This window comes from Heliangelus exortis, chromosome 6 (genome assembly GCF_036169615.1).
Source record: "Heliangelus exortis chromosome 6, bHelExo1.hap1, whole genome shotgun sequence".
NCBI lineage: Eukaryota > Metazoa > Chordata > Aves > Apodiformes > Trochilidae > Heliangelus > Heliangelus exortis.
The window spans coordinates 34,643,602-34,664,914 of record NC_092427.1 but is presented as its reverse complement, the minus strand read 5'-3'; the positions used below and the strand labels follow the sequence as shown (position 1 = coordinate 34,664,914).

Sequence of the window (21,313 nt, the reverse complement as noted above, 5' to 3'; positions counted from 1 at the left end):
TTCAATATATTTAGACATTCTAGGGTGAAAAAAAAGTACCTTTATTCTGAAGTGAGGTAATTAATTATTATAACATAATCAAAAGCTCTCCAACAGGATGAAAACTTTTATTAATACCTGGGGTTAAGCATATCTAAAATGGAAGTTTCCCTGGGGATTTGCTACCTAGATGAGGAGCACAGAAGCCAGCAGATAACCCTGCTTAAGAGCCAGCACCAGATTATCAGGTTTATGCTTGGAACAAAACATACCCAGATGGCTGCTTCCTACCCACAGATCAGAGGAGAACCTGCTAGCAAAACCACACTTTTAGGCCAATAAAGCAGGACAGACAGCAGCCCTGTGACAAAGACTTAAGTCTACTTGGCCAAAAAAAGTTATTCTGAAAAAGAACAGAGTTTAAATCTCAGTTGTAACTGTTACTGTCAAGTGCACACCATTTTCCAGCTAACTCCAATTTTCTCATGCTTTTCCACCTCCTCCTCAACAACCAAAAAAATGTCAGTTAAGAAACAGGGCTTTTTGCAAGTTTTTTCATGGTTTTCTGTTAGAACAAGCCATGAGTTAAAGGAAAACCTAAAGAGGAGTAGGAAGATTTCTTACAAAGAGTATCAGGAATTTTTCTACAAGGTAGCCACAGTGACATAGAGAGACCTAAAGAGGGGTTATCTTAAAATATGCACATTTCATGAGGAATATTAAGAGTATACAACCTTTTATATTTGTGTAGCTGCCTAAGTTTCATCCAGCTACAGTTATACAGTACTACTACAACTTATTAAGTAGTACCATTACCCAGGGTACCAAAAAAAAAGAAAAAAACAAGAAAAGAAAGGAAAAACTCCACAGAACCAGCTGACTAGTCTGCTGTGCTGCTTTCAGCATGTAGGCTGTTGCCAGCAAGGCAGGAATTCATGCTGCAAAAACCACATATATCAATGCAAAATGAACAGCTAGTTCAAAAAATATGTCAAGCATTCCCTGACATGCACACCAGTGAATCATTCAATTCAAGAAGCTCTGGAGAGGAGGAAGGCTTAAAAACCCAAGCTCTTTTGTCTGCATTCCAAATTTTTCTTGAAGTGGAGAGCAAAGTAAAGCTAAAAACTTCAAAAGTAAAGCAAGCTTAGTCAAATGGGAATCTAATGTTTAGAAGCACTAAAAAGGTGTTGAAAGTTGTCTTACAAAGATAGACAGTAAAGATGCAGGAGCTAAAATGTGTTATGGGTAATTTCTGAGACTTAATTGATTTAGTCAAGCTTATGCTACCACTACTCCACCTCAATTACCTTTGCTGCTTGACTTGATGGAGCACATTTGGATTCAAACTGAACAGGAGAATGACACCACTGTCATTGTGGCTGAGGAATCCAAGCTTAAACATCCTGAGGCAAGTGCAGCTGAGTAGATACATTACTCTATTTCACACCTGAAAACCTTGGACAAGAACACAGAAGATGGGAACCTTGCAGGAGTGACCACACAGCAAATGCAGTGTGCCCAGGAGGAACAGAAAGCTGAAACTTGGAGGGGTGCTCATTTTTCTAACCTGCTGCTACAAAGGAAAATCTGCTGTGTGAAAAAAGATTGACCTCTCCACTCTCTCTGTAGTCTTTGTGTTCCAAACTCTTCCTACACAAGAAGCCACCATGTAAGCTTTCTGAAAGTTATCACAGCAACAACCACTTCCCTAACACAGAGGATCATATCCTAGAGATGGCACAACACAGGCTAATCTTCAGCTCTCTAATTAACAATCTTTTTTTATTTTTTTTTTAAATATAGAGTATAATTCATAGTTCACTATTACAAACAAGCCATATAATATTACTGTAATGCATAACAGCAAAAGCATTTTCTTTTCAGACCAAACATACACTCAGAAAGGTTGCTGACTGATATTTTTTACCACAGTGAAAACTAAATTGTAATCAGTGAAGACCCTGAAGACTCTTGATTTTAAAAGACAGGAATAAGGTTGTTCCATACTGTACCTTTAAGAAGCTTCCCACATTTAATTATAGAGTTGATTGGTTTGTTATTTTTTCACACACACATTCCTACTTTTTTAACACTATTTTCAAAAATGTTTATATATATAAATATACATGATTATATTTACATAAACTATGTGTATACTGTATACTATGTATTTTATATACTTATAATATATATGTAATTATGTAACTTTTTTTATATGCACATATTTGAGGTTGTAACTGAGGGGGAACAGCACTAAACAGCATTAGTTCATTAATTCAAAAAAAAGCTACAGAACAACAAAAAAGTACAAATTTTGACAAAAGTATACTGAATGAAAAAGCCAAGCTTTAGTTATTATGTCATTTACCCTGTAAATGGAGTAAGATACAGACTCAAAAATACTCTGCAAATTTCAAGATTTAAGAGCCCCTGAACTACCAATCTTTTAGCACAAAAACCTGTGAAGCAGGGGAGAAAAGGAGTTTGGAATGAACTGAAGACCACCTGAACAGTGCTTATATTGTTCAGCCAACTGACAACAGCCTTTTTTTAAGAAAAACATCACAAAAATCTGGCATGTAAATCTTTTCCAAAACTGACCAGTGCCTAGAATTAGGACAGTAACTTCACTCTGGTGTACTCACTTTTAGAATTAATAACATAAATGCTCCAAACATCTCAGTACAGAGAAGCTGCACCCTGCACTTCAGAGTAAAAACTGATGGAGCGAGAGAGAAAGTTTTAGGTTTTTTGGCATCTAACTGAGGGTGGCAGCATGGGGTCAGATAGAGATGCAAACCCCACTGGCATGTTAGATGCTTGTGGAGATGAAACAATCTGCAGGAAACCAGAGAACAAACTTGTAAGCAAAGAGCACCAGCAGGGGGGTGTGTGTGAGACTCCCTTCCGAATTACACAGAGATTTATACACCTCGTGTCCCTCCCAACACACTCACTAACACATCCCATGCAGTCAGGATTATATAGTTATATTATTGACAGAAAGTTTACTTTTTAAAAAGGTCTTTGTCCAGCATAACACCATCTGAAGTGGTTTGAAGGGTCAGTCTTAGCATATCCATGCACTCCTTCAGTCGGGGATCAGATGTACGTAATCCTGTAGACTTGAGTGCCTGTTACAACAAAACAGCAATTAATAAAATGAAAAAAAAAAAAGATATGCTATTACAATAAAGTTCTCTACTGCTCAGCCTTAAAGAGAAGAGACATTTGCCACTGCATTATCAGCACAGGCATTCTGACACCTTATTGATTCTCTTGCCATTTTGGCTGCACCTGATGTCAAAGATTAATGGAATGTGAAATCCAGAGTGGTCCCACTACAAATTTACACAAGTTCCACCCAGCCCTGCCATAGACACAGATGCTTTCAAGCAATGAAAATAATAACATTAGGAGTACAATAATTCCCTTAGTTAATTACAGAACCAACGTTGAGGCTGGGTGGGGGACTGCAGTTATATTCATTGCTGTAGCTAACCACGTGTGACAGAAATGCTTTGCTTTGTATTCCTGCTTTCAGAATGTTAAAAAAAAAACCCTTGTAGCTGCTTTTCATCCAGCACAGAAGAAGAGTGAACTTACAGTTATGAACTTATGAACTGGTATTTTTTCTTGTCCTTCTGCAATCGTATAGAAAAGGAGATCTTCTAAGCTAGGAAGGAGACCTTGCTTTATTTTACTGAAAAAAAAATAAAATTATAGATTAATTCAGTGCATATTTTAATTTATAAATATTTTTGCATTGTTCACAAGAAAAAACATCTTCAGTACTAACATAACTGCAAGCATTAGCTTCAAAGAAAGCTTTTATTAGTGAATACAAAGCTTAATTCAGCTAAAAATTGTTAATCTGACTTGACAAAGCAAACCTTTTTAATCGTGACACAGTCATGTTTTTTCTGACATATATTTATTACTAAGGTGATACCTAGGGATTTTTTTGGAGCAGATTCATCACGTTTCTCTCTTGCTGTTACAGAGGACAGACACATTACTTGCAGAGAGGATAAATTATTTATAAGACTCAGAGACCTACGTGCCTCATAACAATGCTGTAAGAGCACTGTTCCAGAGGTGATGAATGTGTATTATTTTCTTCAAAATATTCCTGGTTTTAGGAACTCCTAGGAGGAGTCCTGAAGCCCTTGTCTTTTTAGAAGCTTATCTAAGCCACAGTGGTTCCAGTGAAAGGCATCTGCAGCTCAGGACAGTAATCCCAACCAGCTCAGGCACCAGAAGCTGCACCTCTCACCAGGTAAATTAGCAGGGTAAATTAATGTGCAGTGTAGGTACATCTTTAATGCTCTCTATATTTATCAATGCCTAAGTATTCCATGTGTTAAATACTTTATTCTCAGGTGTGCTTCCTGTAGCTTTTTGCACCATCCCCATTTCACATGAGATGTGTAGCAAACCTCCCAGATTAATCATCAAGAGTCCTCCTAAGAGAGAAAGCTATAACCCTGACAGCTTTCCTTCAAAGCCTTTGGAAGGTCTCTGAAGCTTTATCCTCAGAGTTTCTCCTCTCCTTGATATTCCAAAGCACCCAGCAGCACAAATTTATACCCAGTTCTTTGTGCTTCCCCTGCCAGGACAGAATTGTTGCACATCTCTGGCACACACACTTCCCAAATGTCAAGTGTGCTGCCTCTGTCTGTATTCCTGGATTCAGGATCCATTCCTGTGGATCAATTCCTGTAGTCCCCTGAGGTTTTGCTTCTGGTCAGTTCAGAAAAAGTCCACGTCCAGCTGCTTGGCATTAATAATAAATTGAAACCAGTTCAAGTGTAGACAGAAACTAACTAAAATGCAGTCTTACATGATTTTCACCAGCAGTTTTAAAGTTTAATATTAATTAATATTAATAATTATATATATTTATATAATAATTTATTAATATTAGTCTAATAATTATTGGCAATACTTTGTTGCTATATTGTAATACATAGAAGTTACTGCCTGAAACTGGAATATTCAGTGGCAATTTACTTATTTTTATACATCTATGTACAGGTGTGCAAAAACCAGGTCTTAATTCCAGTCATGACAGTTTCAACTTTAGAAATTCTCTGAGTATCAGTACTCAGAGTTGTAAACACTGAAATAAATACTGCAAAGAAGCACAGAACCTAGGAAGGCCAATGCAATCTTCCAAGCCCCCTCCCCTCCCAATCCTGAGCTTACTCCAGCCCAAAACCAGGTCAGATTTATGATAATTTTTCATAAAAAGCTGATTATATCCAAATACCCTTTTAAATTTAAGACGACCTTCTCTCTCCTTCTCTGCTTTCCTCACAACCAGCAGGGAAAACCAGTAGTAAAAAATTTTGCTATTTATTTATAACATTCACATACTCAGAACAGAAGACAGCTTTGTAAGCCAACAGAACTTTCCTTGTCTTCCAGTCTGTATTTTTTTTTTAATTTTTTTTTTCAAATGATGCTGGCTGACTAATGCACAGACAGGCTGGCAATTCAACCAAGACAAATGCTTGCAAATACCTCAAGCAAATTGCTGAACACCCTTTTTTTTTTTTTTGTAAAGAAAATTCAAGTTTTCCATTCTAATCTTTGGAGCACGGTGTGTCCAGACAAGCCAACAAAACCAAAATTACCAGCATATCAATTATAGGATAATTAACAGATCAACTACAGCTTCATCCTTTACCTGCATCCTAACTCTCTACAGCTAAGCAGTTTTTCAGGGTTTTTTTTTCAGGTTTTCTTAAGCTATGCTGAGCTAGGTAGTAAACACCCCTACATTTGCCCCATTTTACACTGAATATTTAACCAAGCTTCCCAAAGCATTGAAATGTTATGTTTTAAGGAATGCCTCTGCTATCAGACTCTTTACTGGATTGCAGAAGGTCTGACAGAGGAAACTCCCGGATTTCAGACAAAACAAGCCCAGAAACACACCTAGAAAATTTAACTGATAGGCTACATATCTAAAAGCCTCTGAGCTATAACTCAGAATTTTACAGCTGTTCCAAATGGAGAATTTCTATCTGGAACAGTGCAGGAAAAAAACTTCAGACATCTGACATTTTTACCAATGCCTCTCTGTAAGATTTTTCACCTATTAGCAGGGATGTGCACCTTTCACACTATGAATATTCTGTCTTGACACAGTTTCTGCATCTTTCACATCTGCTGATTTTCAATACTGGGGCTGTCAGCCTAATTTAACAAAGGCTCTGCACTGGCTGCCAAAGCAAAGAGGATGGCATTCAATATATTTACAGAAAATTGCTCTGTGTCAAACAGGCCATCTTTTGATAAAGTTTATCAGCTAAATAGAGGTGGAAAGGCTTGCTCTGCAGTTTAAGAGGTCAGTGATGTCAGTAGCTAATGTTTGCTTAACCTAAAAGGTATGTTTTGGCACCATGAGCACACTTAGCAAGATAGTGCTGTTCAGCACATGCTGTAAAAGCTGTTTTTCAAGCCAGAGAAACTCAAGTTTCCATAGTGGAATTAAAGTGGAAAATCTAGTTTATTCCATTTCACGAATAACGACACTTATTTCCTTAAAAAAAAAAATAAGAATATAGAGAAAAAAATTAACCACCAGACTATTACACAACCAGACTTCTTCAGTGGCAGTCTAACCTCTGGACTGGCATCCTGGCAGATGCTCCAGACTGCTCTTTTTATTTAAAGAAAAAGAGAATGCAGAAATTTCAAGCACAAGGACTTTGCAGTTCCCATCATTCCTTCTTTCAGCTCTTCTTTTGCCATCAGGACACTGCTTATGCCAGATTCCACGGAGGATTTCATGGTAACAAAAGATGATTTGTCATTTCTCCAACATAAGAGAGATTAAATTCCAAATCCAGTGAAATATTCCTGCTTTGTGCTGAGAGATGCAACTGGCAGAAGGCAGAAGAGGATTTTCAGAGAAACAAAAGACTACTAATAATAGTACCAGGATCACTGTTAACCATAGCACACCAGTTACAAAAATAGGAGGTCACAACTAAGGGCTGCAAACCACAGTCTGTAACTGCTCTAAGAGGCATCTTGAAGAAGTTGTCACCATACTGCAGATAACTGATCTCCAACTGAGAGACAGAAACACCCCTCAAGTCACCACCTAACTCCACTTGCCTGATCAGACACTGATCTCATCACCAGTGCTATGTAACCAAAGCTTGACAGCTTCCCCAGATTCAGACAAAACTACATATTTATCTACATATTTACATATTTTATGTATTTATATACTTAAACCAAAAATGGACACAGGAGATGTCAAAGCACCTATGGTAAAAAGAACTGGTGCTTCAAAGCCTCAGAGGAAGTTCAGTCCAGTCAAAGCACACTTCTAACAGGTTCTTGCCTCTCTGAGTAGGATATCCACACTTTGACAGAAGTTTAAATTATCTGAGAAATTTAAAATTAATTTTAAAAGGTATCTCCAGAATCTGTAACCTGCCCTTAAAAAGGAATGCTACCAACTCCTTGCCATTTTAATGAAAAAAAATAATAAACAAAACACTTCTATTAGCCATGTTGGTATATCCCATATACTAGCACTCATCACTATTGCAATTTAGATAGACTTTAAAAATCAATTTCTCAAATTTTGCTCCTCCCCCTCACTTTAAGCAAGGTTTTTGTAATTTAGAAATAGCTAACAGTGAGAGAAACTGTTTGATCCTGCTATTTGCCAGCATAAGACATAAGAACAATGTGCACTTACACTGGAAGTAAAAGTAAACAATACACAGTTACATTAAAAGTATAAGTAAATACTATTAAATATTATCCAAGTCTATAATTCAGGACTATACTAGGTTATTGTGCTTTAACTATTTGGGCATGAAGACAGGGATGACTGCATTTTAATCCAAAGCCTTCATTAAACAAAATTAGCAGTCTCTGAGTACTCTCAGTTTAGGCTCAATTTTTTCTTTTTCCTTTCCAAAATACAGTAAGTTTCAGGTGGATACCCAGAGGAAAGGCTGGAGAGCAGGGGTAAGGAGGTGGTGGAAGATAAGGAAGGTAAGGAGGTTTAGGAAAAAAAACACACAAGGGGATCTGGTTAAGCAGCAGGAGAATAGGTATTCCATCAGCTACAAGACCTCATAATTTATCCCCTTTATGAAGAACTGAACTGTCCCAAATTCCAGTAGAGTCTTTGCATGGAACATCTCAGGTTTTCACTTGCAACTCCTGCTCTCTGTACCCCAGGACTTCTAAGGAAGAAAACAAGCAAGAAAACAGAGCTCTTTCAACACCAGAGGCTACTCCAGTATCCCAGAACCGCCACCTCACAACCAAACTGGAAAAAAAAAAATAACAACCACCCCAAAACAAACAAACAAATAAAACTTAAAAAAATAAAACAAACTATTGCCTTGCCAGTTGGGTCCACAAGGCATCTGCCAAAGACAATTGAAACATTATATAGTGCTGGATGGCAAGGGGCTGGCACCAGAGGAACACAGTCTGAGCCCAGCTGTCAGTGTAGCCCAGAAACCTCTTTTGAAGAACTCCCCCCTTTTCTTCCAAATCCTACACTCTGCCTTCCTGTAGCAAGGATTTCCAGATGTACCATACGATTTACAAAGGCTTAAGGAAGACTTTCCTGATTCTGCATGAAGAAAAGTAAGAAGCAAAGTATCCAGCTAAGGTGCCCCAGGAATTCCTGCACTGGAAAGAAACATTTCCAGCTTCTTCCTTCTTCCTGACTGTATGCTCTATGGTTTATATAATTGCTCCTTGTTCATCTTGCAGCAAGGCTCAAAGAACAAGCATCTGACTTTCAAATACATCCTTTCATCAGAAGCTAAAAATGATTAAAAGCACACAACTGGTTTGTGACTACACTGCTTTAGCAGACATGATGGAAATTACAGGATTTACCTAACTGGTGCTAGCTGCAGGAAGCTGTGATAAGAGCTGAGTTTCAGCAAATGCTACCTCTTTAATAAATCACCTTTTCCACATTCTCAAAACCCCTTCACAGTCAGCATTCTGGTTTTACTAAGTTTTTTTTTTTTGTGTGCTACTGTCCGTATTTCTCGTTGAAAATGGAAGTGTGACCTTTATAAACCACACCTGCTTGAGTCACAGCTGAATAATTTTTGGGTTGTAAAAAACCCTGTAGAGAGCTAACTCAAACCAGAAGACTTCATTTCTGTTGAACAATCAGATAAAAATAATAGCACACATGTGAGTGTGCATTATATTGCAATCGTTACATAACTTTTCATACGTTTTTTTTTTTTTTTTTTAAAGTTTGGCAGGAGAAATTACAAGTGATGCCTTTAAAGAAGATCAGATCCTATTGGAACAAAAGGCTTGAACCAAGCTGAGCAGCCAAAGCAGTTGGTGGGAGATAGGGAAGCAGAACAAGATAACTACTTTTCCCAAACTGCCCTGTTGAAGGAGTACTTCATGCTTAAAAAAAAAAAAAAAAACAACACAACAACCAGCAAATTAAAAAACACAACTCAAAAGCAGAACTATTAAGAAGCTAAGGGCTGAGGCCTTCCAGAGTGGCCTTGTGGAATCTTTTCCATACTTCCTCTCAGCATTAAGCTAACAGAGGCTTTGCTCAGGGTTAAAACAAGGTACTCTTTTATTGGCCTCATTTCCTCTGTCTTTTGCTTCTTTTTTTTTTTCATCTAGGTAACAAGCAAAGTGCAAGCTGGATTGGTTTCAGATTTTAATTATGTTGTCCCATAAAAAGTGCAAAGAAGACACATGGGCTTTCCCCTCCAGGAAAGCCAAGGGGCATGTTCCAAACACACCCAAAGGAACTTCGTGGGTCTTCATGGGTTTGCCAAACTTCCTCTAAAATGCTCTCAGAGATACTGAGCCCAGCCAGGTCCAAACAAGCAATGGACAAAGTGTCAGATGGAGGGATGGGAAAGGAAGAAGACTCTTCCAAGACCTGCATAACAGTAAGAGAGCAGAGTGCTAAGGAAAACCACCCATTTATCCCAACTTTCTGCTCTGTCCCTGGTGTCCACTCCTGATCGTTACCAGGGGACACACACTGGAGCAGATACACATGTCCTGACCCACAGGTCAGGACAGAATTGGCTGGGTTGGAAGGGACCTCAGAGATCATCAAGTCCAACCCTTGATCCACTCCCGCTGCAGTTCCCAGCCCATGGCACTGAGTGCCACATCCAGGCTCTTTGGAAATATCTCCAGGGATGGAGAATCCACCCCTTCCCTGGGCAGCCCATTCCAATGGCTGAGCACCCTCTCCAGAAAGAAATTCTTTCTAATGTCCAACCTAAACCTCCCCTGGCACAACTTGAGACCTCTTGTGCCCTCTTGTCTTGCTGAGAGCTGCCTGGGAAAAGAGCCCAACCCCCCCCTGGCTCCAACCTCCTTTCAGGGAGTTGGAGAGAGTGATGAGGTCTCCCCTGAGCCTCCTCTTCTCCAGCCTCAACACCCCCAGCTCCCTCAGCCTCTCCTCATAGGATCTGTGCTGGATCCCTTCACCATCCCAGTTGCCTCCTTTGGACCTGCTCCAGCACCTCCATCTCCTTCCTGATCTGAGGGGCCCAGAACTGGACACAGGACTCGAGGTGTGGCCTCCCCAGGGCTGAGCACAGGGGCAGAATTTTAGGAATAGTTCAGTTTCTTAGTGCAGGCACACAAATACAAAAATATAAAGCAGTTTTCTTGCTCTATTACCTGCATGTCAGGTCACCCCGGGACAAATCGGAACCTTTTGACACCGGGACAGGTTCTATAGCACCTATAAACATTTGTCCACCCCACCAGCTGGTGCTACCACCTATCCCTACCAGCTCTGCACACAGACACAGAGAAGCAAGGGCTACAAAACTTCCGAGGCAGAACCATACACCTGGTCCCTCCATCCATCACCTTTAATAATTCACGCACCATGACGCAGGTTTCGCTTCTCCTGGAAAATATTCCGCGCAGGTAACAGGCTTGGGAACAACACCGCACCGAGGCTGGATGATCCCAACTAACACCTCACCCACAGCCCTCACACTTCCAGGGAAAAGCCCCGGGGGCGCGGAAACGACCTCGGCGGTATTTCCACCCGTGGACAGGCGGACCCGAAGGAAAAGCGATGCCTGAATCCCGCAGCTCCCTGCCCGCCCTCCGGCCCTCACACCTGCCGGAGGAAGCTGCCCCCCTCCCTTGCAGCCTGCCCGACCCGGCCCGGTTCGTCCCGGTCCGTCCCCCTTCCGCAAGCAAGAGGCTTGCGGGAGGAAGGCGGCGCTCACATGGCGCCTCCGCATCCCCGGCCCGGCCCCGCCGCCCCCCTCGCACTCACTTCTCCCCCCCGCCGCCTCCTCCTCCTCCTCCTCCTCCTCCTCCGGCCAGCTCCTTGCCGCCGCCGCTGAGGTTATTGTTGTGGGCTCCCTCGGCGGGGGTCTCTCCGGGGGTCGTCGCCTGCGCCCCTTTCCCCGGTTCCTCCAAGGCTCCCTCTGAGCGAGTGCACAAGCCCCGCGTGGGAAGCGGCAACCCCGGGCCGCGGCGAGAAGCGGGCGGGCTGGCCCGCCTTAAAGCGGCGGCCAAAGGCGGCGGGAAGCGCCTGGAACCGACACCGGAGCTCGGCGTGCCGCCGATGCCCGCTCCCGGCGAGCCGAGCAGCAGCAGCTCCCGCAGCAGCGCCGAGCGCCAGAGCCGCATCATGCTGCGCCACTTCCCTCCGCCGACTGCCGGGGCCGCCGGCCCTGCCGCGACGATCGCGCCCCGCCGCGCCCGCCCCCTCCCTCATCCCATTGGCGGCGGCCGCGTAACTGTCAGGCACTCCGCGTTCTCATTGGTCGGCCGCCACGTCAATCCCGGTGGGCCACGCCCACCCCCTCGGCCGGCGGCCAAACGCCCGCGGGCCGCTGGGGTCCGGGCGCGGGAGGCAGCGGCGGAGGGGGTGGAAGGGGCACCCGGGGAAGCGGGGCCTGGGGCGGGGATCCGGGATGGGGATCCGGGGGGGGGGGGATCCGGAGGGGCGGAGCGGAGCAGCGGGTCCGCCGCAGGGCCGGGCGGTGACGGGGATCGTCGGCGCGTAGCGGGCCGGGGCCGCCGCCCCGCACCGAGGTCACCCCGCCCTTCCCGCAGCCTCCATTTTCTGTCCGCCCCGGTTCTTCACGGGGATGTTTGAGTAACCACCGCACCCCCCCCCACCAGGAGGCCGGCACCTGAGGGATGGGTGCTCCGGGGGTGTGCGGAACGCTCTTGATCTCATAGTGCGGCTTGCGCGGGGTTGGACGCGGGATGGGCTGGGGTTTAGGTTGCCATGGATACGGGCGGGTTTGAGCCAAATTGTAGGGTTTGAAGTAGCACCGGCAGAGAGGTGGGGAGGGGCCACGGGCTGGATGCTCCCACCCAGCAGCCCTGGGCGTGCAGAAGCCACCCGTGGAGGCCAGGAAGGGCCATGAAGGGCTTGGAAGACAAAAGCGTGTCAGGAATTCCCAGGGAGTGCAGAAAAATCCCCAAAATCTTCGCTGCTGTTCATGTCCTGGTCTCCTGGGGGCTTCCACAGGGTTGCAGTGAAGGGGCCGCTGCGTATCGTAGAATCCTAGAGTTGTCTGGGTTGGAAGGGACCTCTGAGATGATCAAGTCCAACCCTTGCTCACCTCCAGGACATGCTGTGGGCCCAAGCCTGAAAAAACAGGCAAAAAATAAAGCACCTCGAGGTCTAAATGCTTTGGGTGAGGCTTTTCTTCACGTTCACACCTCCAAACGTGGAATCAGAGCCTGAAAATGCTGCTGCAGCTCACATCCTGAGCGTGGGAGCCACCGACCCGTGGAAACGCGATGCCAAGGGCCACACTGGGAATGGCAGAATTCCCTTGGTTGGAAAAAGACCTTCAGGATCATAGAATCATAGAATAGGCTGGGTTGGAAGGGACCTCAGAGATCATCGAGTCCAACCCTTGAACAACTACCGCCACAGTCACTAGACCATGGCACTGAGTGCCATATCGAGTCGCTTTTTAAATGTCTCCAGGGACGACGAGTCCACCACCTCCCCAGGCAGCCCGTTCCAATATCTGATCACCCTTTCCGTGAAAAAATTCTTTCTAATATCCAATCTGAACTTCCCCCGGCACAATTTAAGACCATGCCCTCTTGTCTTACTGAGAGTTGCCTGGGAAAAGAGCCCAACCCCCGCCTGGCTCCATCCTCCTTTCAGGGAGTTGTAGAGAGCAATGAGGTCTCCCCTGAGCCTCCTCTTCTCCAGCCTCAACACCCCCAGCTCCCTCAGCCCTTCCTCACAGGACTTGTGCTGGATCCCTTCCCAGCCTCCTTGCTCTTCTCTGGACCTGCTCCAGCACCTCAATCTCCTTCCTGAGCTGAGGGGCCCAGAACTGGACACAGGACTCAAGCTGTGGCCTCCCCAGGGCTGAGCACAGGGGCAGAATCCCTTCCCTGGACCTGCTGGCCACGCTGTTCCTGAGCCAGCCCAGGATGCCATTGGCCTTCTTGGCCACCTGGGCACACTGCTGGCTCCTCTTCAGCTTCCTGGCAATCCAGACTCCCAGGTCCCTTTCTGCCTGGCTACTCTCCAACCACTCTGTGCCCAGCCTGTAGCGCTGCATGGGGTTGTTGTGGCCAAAGTGCAGGACCCGGCACTTGGCCTTGTTGAAGCTCATCCCATTGGAGTCAGCCCATCTCTCCAGTCTGTCCAGGTCCCTCTCCAGAATCAGATCGTGGAGTCCAAGCCTGAGGAGCACTGGAGAATGGATGCAGGGCTTCAGCACAAGTTAGAAACCTCACTCCCTGCAGGTGCTGAAGCTTCTGGTGCAGTTGCCAGCGTGTGTGAAGCATCTTGGAAGTCGGGGATTTCGCAGTTCCTCAGTGAAACTTTTTCCTCATGTAACCCAAGTGCTAAATTTGTCCTGGAGGAGTACAAAGCTACACCAGTAAATTGTATCCCTTATGGGATAGGGGATGAGATATGTTGTCATCCCAGCACATCAGTAATGCCAGCGTGGAAACTGATATTTAAACTTCCACTAACATTCTCACTTTAGAAACCATCCTTTTCTGATCCCTCTGGTGTTGTATTACTGCTAAATTTCCCTGTGAAGAATTTACCCCTGCACTGAGGTTTATTTCTTCTGGTATATTTATCACACTGAGAGGAAGAGAAGTTGTAGTTGTGGATTAAAATGTGCTTGCTGCACGCTTTATTGGAACTGTTTTACTCTGAAAATACCAATATTTTCTTTCCCACCACCTCCTAAATGGAAAGTTTCAGCTGCCCAGGTGTAGTAAACTGCTCTTAAAGACCCCTGGAAAACACAGAGGGGTTTTTGTTACCTGTTTGAGATAATCCCTACAAACAAGATATTCAGAATAGCCCTTGCTTATTCTTACACCACAGCACAATTGCCCTCAGGTGTTCCCTCTGCTAAGAAATTGCTAATAAATTGCTAATAAATTGCCACAGCAGCCAGGAGAGTTTTTGGGAGGCTGTTTGGAGCCAGTTGATAAGCTGTGCCTCAGCACACCAATGGTTTTCCTTCCCACTGAACAAGAAAGCTTGAAATATCAGTGTGGGATGTGTAATCCTGGCCCACAGTTACTTCACATAAAAAAAAATAAATAAAAAAAAAAAAATGCAAAGCACCTACAGTTCTCACAGACTTATTACCTTACCTATTACATTTCCTGGAACTAATTCTGGATTGCCATTTGCTAAATCTTTTTGGCAAGCAAATTACTGACTCTTTCATCCTGCCACCCAACAATAATATTTCTCCTCGGGTTTAATACCATTATGTAAAAATACTCTAAAGATAGAAGTCCCTTAAGAAGCATCTTTTCCCTTCTCTGCTGCTGTAAGACCAGAGACAACAAGCAGACTCCCAATGTGTGCATTTGGTTGCTAATTGAACACACAGTTCTTCAGGTACTTACAAGGCTCCCTGCTGATTTTTAGGTGATATTTTTGGTGTTACAGATGTGATCTTTCACGAGCCAGCTGTTTAGTGACTGACTTGGTCCAAAAACTTGTCTAATTCTGGTATAAGGGGGGGGAAGAAGAATGCAAAATGTAACCCTCTCTTGCAGTGCTCTGGTTTCTGTTGTGGGATGGAAAGAAAAAAGAAAGAAAGAAAAAAGAAAGAAAAGAAAAGAATAAAGAATAAAGAAAATAAAAGAATAAAGAAAATAAAAGAATAAAGAAAGAAAAAAAAACAATTCATTAACAAAGATATCTGCCTTTCTTGAGAGTACCCCATGTTACACATCCTCGACCCTACACGAACTCTTTCATTTTACTCATTTCCTTTTTTTTTTTTTTTTTTTCCTAGCCTCATGTGCTATTGCTCTCTTCCTTTATTTAACTTTTCAGTATCACTCTCACATCAGCAACCTCACAACAATTCTTCAATAAAGCTTCTCCAAAAACCCACTTCAAGACATGAAACCTCATTTTTTTACTCCCTGGAAATTCCCTCGTGTGTGGTTTAGCTCCTCGGGGCAGAAAAAAAAAAAAAAAAACAAGTTGCTCTGTGTGTGGAACTGCAAATACACAGCTGAGGAACAATGCAAAATGATAAATATAGTTTCAGATTCACAAAGTTCAAGGGCAGCAGTGACTCATCCCCTATTCTGAGAACTTTTGCTGCATATTTCAGGCCAGCACTCCTTGCTCCTACTATGACTAAGCCTGAGATGTCTCACCCAGTGATTCTCTCCTCCCAAAGGCAGAAGTGTAACAGGGAATTTAAATTAAAGATGGATTATTTTTGGTTTAAACTTTTAAAATAAGCCGTAAGAAATGTAGCAAATACATCCATTTGCTTGTTAAAAATATCATATACCAAACCAACTGATTTTTGGTTTGATCCAGGGGTTAAACTGGGTTTTCCCATACCTCAGAGAAACCCCCTCTAGATTTCCCTCTTGAACTGAGTGGTATTGCTCAGTTCTGTGTAAAAAGAAGCCATCTGCTCAGCCATTCTGGGTTTCAGGTGGTATCCCAAGAGAAACAAAGAAATAAATTAAATAAAAAAAAGAAACCCAACCAAAAACCAAGCCAACAAAAAAAAAAAAAAAAAACAAACCAAAAAAAAACAAACCACACTATAAAAAAATTGGTTTCCAACGGAGTGCAATTTGAAATTGAAATTCCCTGTAGCTTTTTGTTTTGAGCTGGTTACACAACAGGCAGCAAGCAGAAGCCCATGGTTATCTTTTTCATTTCCAGAACTATCCATGGACCTTTGTAAGATGGAAATCATAAGAATTTAAGCCAGCGTGGTCCTTCTGTAAAGAAAAAGCAAAAAAATAATGCCTAGTTACTCACTTTTTAAGTATTTCCCTTAAGCTTTATTGTAGTAAAGTATTCCTACTATATCCCTCTACAAGTAATCCATATTTGAGAGGTTTTTCTTTCTAAAAGGAGGCATAGCAGTGTTAATCTTCTAGGAGAAAGGGCTCTGAAATGGAAAGAGGTCTTCCCAGTTCAAGCACATCCACTGATAACAGCTTTCAGGGGGGTTAAATCCTCCCATCAGATCAGCAGAGCAGATCTCAGATAAGCAGCAGAAAATTAAGGATTATCTTGACTACGACATGAACTGTTTACTTTGCTATTTTAAATGGTTATGGTGGCTCCATTTCATTTTCCTGCTGGGTGACGCTTTCCAAAAGAGACCTGAGGAGCAGACACTGCAGTTTTGTCCCTGTTTGATATTCCCACCACTTTTAGCAGCCATTCCTTAAAATTTTATTTATTTCTTTTGTGGGGCTGACTCCCTGCACATTTGGGTAGCACTGAGATACCAATCCAAATGGTGGCTCCATTTCATTTTCCTGCTGGGTGATGCTTTCCAAAAGAGACCTGAGGAGCAGACACTGCAGTTTTGTCCCTGTTTGATATTCCCACCACTTTTAGCAGCCATTCCTTAAAATTTTATTTATTTATTCTGTGGGGCTGACTCCCTGCAATTTTGGGTAGCACTGAGATCCCAATCCAAATGGTGGCTCCATTTCATTTTCCTGCTGGGTGATGCTTTCCAAAAGAGACCTGAGGAGCAGACACTGCAATTCTGTCCCTGTTTGAATATTCCCACCACTTTTAGCAGCCATTCCTTAAAATTTTATTTATTTCTTTTGTGGGGCTGACTCCCTGCACATTTGGGTAGCACTGAGATCCCAATCCAAATGGTGGCTCCATTTCATTTTCCTGCTGGGTGATGCTTTCCAAAAGAGACCTGAGGAGCAGACACTGCAATTCTGTCCCTGTTTGAGTATTCCCACCACTTCTAGCAGTCATTCCTAAAATTTTATTTATTTATTCTGTGGGGCTGACTCCCTGCAATTTTGGGTAGCACTGAGATACCAATTCAAATGGTGGCTCCATTTCATTTTCCTGCTGGGTGATGCTTTCCAAAAGAGACCTGAGGAGCAGACACTGCACTTCTGTCCCTGTTTGAGTATCCCTACCACTTTTAGCAGCCATTCCTTAAAATTTTATTTATTTCTTTTGTGGGGCTGACTCCCTGCACATTTGGGTAGCACTGAGATACCAATTCAAATGGTGGCTCCATTTCATTTTCCTGCTGGGTGATGCTTTCCAAAAGAGACCTGAGGAGCAGACACTGCAGTTTTGTCCCTGTTTGATATTCCCACCACTTTTAGCAGCCATTCCTTAAAATTTTATTTATTTATTCTGTGGGGCTGACTCCCTGCACATTTGGGTAGCACTGAGATACCAATTCAAATGGTGGCTCCATTTCATTTTCCTGCTGGGTGATGCTTTCCAAAAGAGACCTGAGGAACAGACACTGCAGTTTTGACCCTGTTTGATATTCCCACCACTTTTAGCAGCCATTCCTTAAAATTTTATTTATTTATTCTGTGGGACTGACTCCCTGCACCTTTGGGTAGCACTGAGATACCAATTCAAATGGTAGCTCCTTTTAATTTTCCTGCTGGGTGATGCTTTCCAAAAGAGACCTGAGGAGCAGACACTGCAGTTTTGTCCCTGTTTGATATTCTCACCACTTTTAGCAGCCATTCCTTAAAATTTTATTTATTTCTTTTGTGGGGCTGACTCTCTGCACGTTTGGGTAGCACTGAGATACCAATTCAAATGGTGGCTCCATTTCATCTTCCTGCTGGGTGATGCTTTCCAAAAGAGACCTGAGGAGCAGACACTGCAGTTTTGTCCCTGTTTGATATTCTCACCACTTTTAGCAGCCATTCCTTAAAATTTTATTTATTTCTTTTGTGGGGCTGACTCTCTGCACATTTGGGTAGCACTGAGATACCAATTCAAATGAAACATTCCCAGCTGGATTATCCAAACAGGTTTCTCTGAGCACAGAGGCACAACCTGTAAAGCCAAGTTACTATTTAGTCTAAGAAAATGAAGGTTGAAATGTTTGGGTGTAATAGCTCAGAAAGGCAACAAGGAGGAAAAGATTCAGAGGAATGATTTTCCTGTAAGGCAACACTTGAGGGAGTGACCTCAAGTGACAATGAAGAGAAAAAAAATTCAAGATCATCTTCCCCATGTCCTGCATCAACGAGAACAAAGCTCACTACTTGTCAGTCTTATTCCAGGTGAATATGGGCAGTGAAGGTGTAGTACAAAAGAAAACAACAAAAACTTCTGGGGGATTTGCTGAAGCTGGCATGAGGAAAGACTACAAAGGCCTGAGTCATTCTCGTTCATGATTAAAAGACAAAGTATGATTTATTTTCTTTTTAGTGGACGTGGTGGAGTAAGCAAATAATGGAAGGAGGGTTACTGAGGATGAGACTGACAGAAAGTCAGGGGATGAAATCAAACAAATGCATAGAAGGCACAGCCCTGCTGTTTGATTTCAAAGAAACAGAAAATAAGACAATTAAAATAAAACCCCAAGTGTTTGCAGAATGATATTAGACAAAATGCTCCTTTTTTCACTCATTTCCTAACCTGACTTTGGGGGAAGATGGTGTGCTATGGAAAGACAAGGAGCAGGAACAGTGAGTGTCTCAGGGCACAGTTTATTCCTCACTCTGATGGGGTGTCAAACAAAACCCTATGGCTTGGTTATCAGTGTTGACCTCCTTTTTTAACTAACTGGAAATTAAATCATGAATTAATAAATTGATGGGTATTAAAGGAGATAAAAAAGGAACTAGATTGATTTAAAATACAAACAAGCAGTGCTTCTATGTTCTACAGGCTACAATTACCCACCAACTGTGCACTAAACCCATCCACTGTTAGGTCTTTTCTGTCTCTAACTTCCAAAAGGGAAACCAGGTGAATATGAGCATTCTCTGTGCCCAAATAATAAACTGAGTTTAGCTCTAATGTTAAAATTTGACCTACAGGTAACCTTGATTTTTTTCTCCATTTGCTTGTTGCATCCATGGCAGCAAACAGATGGGGCCCAAAACCTTTTTCACAACTGCATGGACAAATTGCTTTGCAACTTCTGAAGTCTGGCCTTAATTGTTCAGTCCATTAACCACAATTTTTTCCTGCTAGTCTATTTCTTAGCACCTTTCCTTTTTGCCAGTGAGAAGCTGGGCATCCTCCCTCTTGTGCCTGATCAGTTCTAGTGCTTTCCAGATGGAAAAATCTTCAGATATCAGAACATTCACCTTCAGGAGCCAACAACTTACCCTCCTGAGAAGTATTCCCTGCTGCATCCAGCACTCTGCATATTATTTGTGCCACGAGATTCCTAAATCATGGTCTTGGAAATGAGTGGTGGCTGTGCAGAAGCTTCAGCTTACAAGGACACCCAGGCTGAGGAGCAGGGCTACCCATCCTCTGGGAAAACACAACAAATTAAAATCAAGCAAGCAAAACAAGCTGTCATGGAAACTGCCTCCTCCTAAGCAGTAATCCAAACACTTCTAAAGTCTCTGATCTCCAGAAGGCTCCTCTGGGGCCCACAGAAACCACTCTGACCAAGGGCAGGGAAGAACAGCAGCACCAACCCAAACCCTGCTACCCTTGAAATGGCAAAGAAGCAGCAGTTTCTTTCTGCCCTGATTTTTTTGGCACCTTCTCCTATCTGTTCCTGCACTGAGGAAAGAGGAATGGGCTTTTAGGGGATTTTATTTATGGGATTTTAGCCTTCCTTTCCCATCACCATGAGCTGCAAGCCTCCTTGCAAGCTGCAAGACTGGTGACCTCCAAACAAGCTGTCCCATAGGGACTCAGGGAACAAAACCCAGTGGTATTTTTTTTTTAATTCTTGAAGGGTAAAACCTTGAAGGAAGGTTGTTTTGGTTTGTTTCACCTAATTCTCTCTTTATGGGAAACACCTGACTTTCTCCAGGAGGTGAAAAGCAGGAGGCAGGGAATGATGCACCAGGGTGTTGCTGGTGACTGGGGACACACTGCCAGCAGCACACAAGGAACCACCACACTCCAAGGGTATTTAATTTTTAGACAAGGCCTTTTCAACAGTTCTGCAACAGCAGGGGCTGAAGATTTGGAAAACTGAATTCAAAGTATTAAAAAAAAAATAAAATAAATTGGAGCAATCGAGGTTGGGAATTAATCTAAACGCAGAATAAGCAGTTATTTGCCAATAATTAGTCTAGTGCTTAAATGAGTCTATGTTCACCCTAACTTCCAGGGAAAAAAGTAAATTAAAAAATATTATATTTTTGGTACATTTGGAACATTTGTGAAGGTGTGAGATTTGTGTTTCTTTTGAGAAAAAAATTACTGCTGTCAGAGAGCATCTTCACATCATCTCTAGCTGCTCCACAATGTGGCTTTTTTGTTGGTTTTTTTTTTTTTCTTTTCAAACAGGGCTTGAAACAACTCTCACTGAAGTGAGGACCTGATGAAAAAAACACACCAAAACAGATTCTCTACTTTTCAAACACTATTTTTAGCCTCCTGCATAGCTTCCATAGCAGTGTTAGACCCGATTATGTGGGCTTCTCCCTCCACTGACTGGGTTGAGCTGCTGGAATTTGGAGCATTTACAGGATCTCTGGTGGCAAAATCACTCATTCCCACACACCTCCCAAGGCTTGGCACCCCCCACCTCTCCTGAGACAGCTGTTGAGCTGGGTCATGCTGTAATCCATGGTATTGAAACAACCTGGGCTGAAAAATCTGGTAAGCAAGAGTTGTCCTCTTGGAGAAAGAGACATTTGATATCATTAAATCTGGGAAAGGTGGCTGGGGGAGCTTTGAATGAGCTGTGCCAGAGGGTGGCTCAAAGGAAGAGCAGGAGGCAAGAAATTTGGGTGATTTTGTTTCTCACTGTCTACTTGGCCTTGTTGTTAGAGATCATAGAATCATAGAATCACAGAACTGGCTGGGTTGGAAGGGACCTCAGAGATCATCAAGTCCAACCCTTGATCCACTCCCGCTGCA

At 43.1% G+C, this 21,313-nt stretch overlaps 1 protein-coding gene across 4 annotated transcripts in view; it reads right to left on the bottom strand.

The window, feature by feature from the left end:
- The window catches only part of GLS (glutaminase), a 119,667-nt gene that overhangs the window by 54,461 nt on the left and 43,893 nt on the right, over positions 1-21,313 (bottom strand). Inside the window, exons 1-3 of one of the 4 annotated variants that reach the window (XM_071747833.1) lie at positions 14,878-14,896; positions 3,589-3,685; positions 2,995-3,116 (exon numbers count right to left, since the gene is read on the bottom strand). The exons of 1 other annotated variant lie outside the window; for it this stretch is intronic. In XM_071747833.1, the coding sequence (XP_071603934.1) occupies positions 2,995-3,065 (71 nt within the window). In that variant the 5' untranslated portion in view covers positions 3,066-3,116; positions 3,589-3,685; positions 14,878-14,896. Of the gene's footprint in view, positions 1-2,994; positions 3,117-3,588; positions 3,686-11,281; positions 11,710-14,877; positions 14,897-21,313 lie in introns of those variants that run through there. 2 more of the 4 variants (XM_071747832.1, XM_071747831.1) reach the window with 2 other exon arrangements.